Raw genomic sequence first — 5,040 nt, 5'->3', positions numbered from 1 at the left:
CCAGCTAAAACATTTTTTGTGTCTGCACATTCCTGAGTTTGTGCTGAGTAGGAAAAGTAGAAATAAGAGAAAACGAACTTTCTTCAGAGGATGAACTTTCTCCCTTTAGAACCTAAGGTCAGTTTCTGCTGTATCTCCAGCCCAGGATTATGGTTATCTGCTCTAGGTTTTACTTCTGCAGCTAGAAGGTAAGGTCCCTGAAGGCAGGGGAGGAGTCTTATTCAACTGGGAGTAAATGTTTACTGAGAGGGACCTGTGGGTGTGAGGACAGACTGGAGTAGCTTTTGCACTTGTTGAGTCATTCTCAGTCATGACCCCATTTGGGGTTTTCTTGGTGCCAATTTTAAATAATTTTTATTCTCCAGGACAAGAATTGCATTTCCACTTGTTTACAGTACTGATAAAGTGCAATGTTGTTCCCTTCTCTCCCCTCTGCACACATTCAAGTATTCAGAATGCCCAGATTTATACAGTAGCTTAAATGTTACTTTTAAACTGCCACTGCCTTGGCTACAAATTTTGAGTCCTTCAATTTTTGGAAAAGCTGTGTGGAATGCTCTTTCTTCTGTTGTTTAGTCCACCTCTTCAATGGCGGGTCGGGAAGAAGCACCTCCAGATGGGGCTGCTCCACCCCCGGGGAATCCACCAGGCATGCCTCCTGGCATGCCCCCTGCACTCTGGTACAGCTTGGTAATGATGGGGTTGCAGACCTTCTCCAACTCTTTCTGCTGATGCTCAAATTCTTCCTTCTCAGCAGTCTGGTTCTTATCCAGCCAGTTGATTATTTCATTACATTTGTCAAGGATCTTCTGTTTGTCTTCATCACCAATTTTGCCTTGCAGTTTTTCATCCTCCACTGTAGCCTTCATGTTGAAAGCATAAGATTCAAGAGAATTCTTGGAAGACACCTTGTCTCTCTGCTTCTCATCCTCAGCCTTGTATTTCTCAGCCTCCTGGACCATACGCTCAATGTCTTCCTTGCTCAGACGTCCTTTATCATTGGTGATGGTGATCTTGTTCTCCTTGCCTGTTCTCTTATCCACAGCAGAAACATTGAGAATGCCATTTGCATCAATGTCAAATGTCACTTCAATCTGAGGAACACCTCTGGGTGCTGGGGGGATTCCTGTGAGCTCAAATTTGCCAAGCAGGTTGTTATCCTTTGTCATTGCCCTCTCACCTTCATAAACCTGAATAAGCACACCAGGTTGGTTGTCTGAATAGGTGGTAAATGTCTGTGTCTGCTTGGTGGGGATGGTGGTATTACGTTTGATCAGAACCGTCATAACTCCACCAGCAGTTTCAATTCCAAGAGAAAGAGGAGTGACATCCAACAGCAACAAGTCCTGCACATTCTCAGGTTTATCTCCAGACAAAATGGCAGCCTGAACAGCTGCACCATAAGCAACAGCCTCATCAGGATTGATACTCTTGTTGAGCTCCTTGCCATTGAAGAAGTCTTTCAAAAGCTTCTGGATTTTCGGAATTCGAGTGGAACCACCCACCAGGACGATGTCATGAATCTGTGATTTATCTAGCTTGGCATCTCTTAAGGCCTTTTCCACAGGGTCCAGCGTATCACGGAAGAGATCAGCATTCAGCTCTTCGAAACGGGCTCGAGTGATTGATGTATAGAAGTCGATACCTTCATAGAGGGAGTCAATCTCAATACTGGCCTGGGTACTAGAAGAGAGGGTGCGTTTTGCACGTTCACAAGCGGTGCGAAGATGGCGAACAGCCCTCTTGTTCTCACTGATGTCTTTCTTGTGCTTTCGCTTGAACTCGGCAATGAAATGGTTGACCATTCGGTTGTCAAAGTCCTCCCCATCCAAGTGGGTGTCCCCAGCTGTGGACTTGACCTCAAAGATGCCATCTTCAATGGTAAGAATGGAGACATCGAAAGTACCACCTCCAAGGTCAAAGATCAACACATTTCTCTCAGCACCAACCTTTTTGTCCAAGCCATAAGCAATAGCAGCAGCAGTTGGCTCATTGATGATTCGGAGCACATTGAGACCAGCAATGGTGCCAGCATCTTTAGTGGCCTGACGTTGGGAATCGTTGAAGTAGGCTGGTACTGTGACGACAGCATTTGTGACGGTCTTCCCAAGATAAGCTTCAGCAATTTCTTTCATCTTGGTCAAGACCATAGAAGACACTTCCTCTGGATAGAAACTTTTGGTCTCCCCTTTGTACTCCACTTGGACCTTAGGCCTGCCTGCATCATTCACCACTGTGAAAGGCCAGTGCTTCATGTCTGACTGTACAACTGCATCATCAAATCTGCGACCAATCAGACGTTTGGCATCAAAAACTGTGTTGGTGGGGTTCATTGCAACTTGATTCTTTGCAGTATCACTGATTAAACGTTCTGTGTCGGTGAAGGCGACATAGCTGGGGGTGGTCCTGTTTCCTTGGTCATTAGCAATGATCTCCACTTTCCCATGTTGGAAGACTCCCACACAGGAATAAGTGGTGCCAAGATCAATGCCAACTGCGGGTCCCTTCGACATGGTTTCTGGGGAACCGGGGGTCGTAGCTGACCGCTGTGGAGAAAGAAGGGCTGCTGCTGCGCTGAGTAGACCCTTGGGGTTTTCTTGGAAGAGATTCCAGAGTAGTTTAACATCTCCTCCAGCACATTTTATAGATGAGAAAACAGAGACAAACCAGGTGAAGTGACTTGCCCAGGGTCACTCAGCTAATAAGTTTCTGAGGCCAAATTTGAACTCATGGAGAAGAATCTTCCTGACTCCAGGCGGTGGGACAACACATTGGCCACTATTGGAATAGTTCAGGCAGGTGGTCATGAGGACTGGTCCTAGGGTGATGAGCGTAGCAATAAAGATAAAAAAGATGCTGCAAAGACAAAAATGACAGGATGTGACAGCTGATTGCATGTTAGAGGTAAGGGAGAGAGAAGTGAAAGTTAATACTGAAGTATTGACCGGAGGATGGTGTACCTCCAACAGAATCCCTGTTTAGTGAAGCCCCTCTTTTCCTTCAAGGGGCACATTGCTGACCCAGCCCACCTCACCAGGTAAGAGTGATCAGAAGCCTTTGCTGGGCTCTCTTTTGTCCTCATCCTACCTTGTACCATGCTTGTCTTTGTGTGTTGTATGATAGATCCCTCCTATTAGACTGTAAGCCCCTTTGAAGGCAGGGCTTGGGTCACTCTTTGTCTTGCTGTCTCAGGTGCTGATCAGTATACTGCCTTCCACATAATAAGTATTTATTAATGCTTTGTTGAACTCAAGGGATCTACACTCCTGATATACTTACATATTTCTCCATGGTGTAAAGAGTGAAAGTTAAGTAACCCCACCCACTTCAGCCTCTGAAGATTGTCAGGACTTTCCACTCTCTGTACACCTTAAGCCAGCCCCAGCATCAAACTTGCAGAAAGGGAGCCCAGGCTCAGACTTAGAGTTGAGAGATCTTTAGAGTTCATCAAATCCAACCCTGTCATTTTGTAGATAAGAAAACTGAGGCATTAAGAATGTAAGTGGTTCACCCAGGGTCACACTGCCAATAAGGGTCTCAGGCAGAGTGAAATCTATGTCCAGCTGTTGGTGAGCTCCTTGTATTACCATCTGATAAAGAAGGTTCTAACTAGGCATCCTCCAAAGATGTAGTGTTTTTTTTAACAATATTAAGAAGTCAACATCAAATGAGTTCTAATACCAATGTCTTCCTTCTGCATCTCACCCAAGGACCTAATGAAGGTACAAATATTCCTCCCTAAGACAAGACCCAAAGTTGAGAGTGTGCCAATCACCCGGGACAACATTCAGTCTCTTGTCAGAGGAGCCAAGTGATTGATTATTTCAACTTTGGTTTTTGACGTTCATGCCATCTAAAATTAATGTCCTTAAAGCTGACTTAGGGAAGGCAAAGAAAGACAGGGTTATATGTGTTCGTTTGTATTTAAGAGAGATGTGTCAAGGGCCAAATATCATCCAAAAGCAGAGGTTTTATAACAGACCCGTTTCTTTACCAGAAATTTCCTTATTTTCACGCCCTAAATTACCTTCCTAACAATTGGTGCATGGAGCCATTATTTGTGTGGGTTATTACACAAAGTATAATAAGTGTTGTTCGTGATAAAATTCTATACTCCAAGGACAGGATTTCTTGGAGGTGGGGGGTAAGTATGTGTGATTTTGCCATCAACACAAATACAACCTGACTCACAGTCTTTGCCTGAGGCACTGGGGTGTTCACATGGGCTTTACCCATGGTCACATGGTCCCTAATTTCTGCCTCTTTCCCTCCTTTCCAGATCCCTTTTGTGTGTTTCAGGAATCTAACCTACTCCTCTTTAAGGGAGACTCAGTACTTACTTAGTTATGAACAATACATGGAGACTATGAAGCTGGCCCACTCTGCTCTCCTTAGAGAAGGATGCCCGACTAGAATTCGATCTGCATTGTTAGTCTAAGGAAAAGGGTTGTTAGGTTCAAGTTGTTTTCCTGGTCACTACCTTTTAATAGAGAATTAATGAACCAAGCTTCACCCCAAGGCATGACTCCCTCCTGAATGCTAGTAACACAAATGTTGAAGAATAAATAAATCCACTTCTCCAAGCCAATAGAAAATAATAATCCTCAATATTATACAAACTAGAATTGTTAGAACTGCCAGACAATATACAAAATACAGAGCAAATGTGCTCTCCTACTGGGAGTAAAATATCTCTGAGAGAGAGACATACACACAGAGACAACATGACACAGAGAGAGACAGAGAGAAGAGACAGAAACAGGGAGAGTGAAAGAGTGTGTGTCTGTGTGTCTGTGCGTGTGTGTGTGTGTGTGTGTGTGAGAGAGAGAGAGAGAGAGAGAGAGAGAGAGAGAGAGACAGAGAGAGAGAGAGAGAGAGACAGAGACAGAGACAGAGACAGAGAGACAGAGAGACAGAGAGAGAGACAGAGAGAGAGACAGAGAGAGAGAGGAAGAGAGAGAGACAGAGAGACAGGGACAGAGAGAGACAGAGATAGAAACAGGGAGAGAGAGAATGTGTGTGTGAGAGAGTCTTTGATTT

General features: G+C 44.6%; 1 protein-coding gene across 1 annotated transcript; it reads right to left on the bottom strand.

Annotated features, from left to right (window-relative positions):
- Window positions 1-342: 342 nt before the first annotated feature.
- On the bottom strand, window positions 343-2,581 carry LOC140524705 (heat shock cognate 71 kDa protein-like). Its single transcript, XM_072639432.1, has one exon. The coding sequence runs from the start codon at window positions 2,511-2,513 to the stop codon at window positions 573-575; it is 1,941 nt and encodes a 646-aa protein (XP_072495533.1). The 5' UTR covers window positions 2,514-2,581; the 3' UTR covers window positions 343-572.
- Window positions 2,582-5,040: the final 2,459 nt, after the last annotated feature.

Source organism: Notamacropus eugenii, chromosome 2 (assembly GCF_028372415.1).
Source record: "Notamacropus eugenii isolate mMacEug1 chromosome 2, mMacEug1.pri_v2, whole genome shotgun sequence".
NCBI classification, from domain to species: Eukaryota; Metazoa; Chordata; class Mammalia; order Diprotodontia; family Macropodidae; genus Notamacropus; species Notamacropus eugenii.
This window is presented reverse-complemented; position numbering and strand designations above follow the sequence as displayed.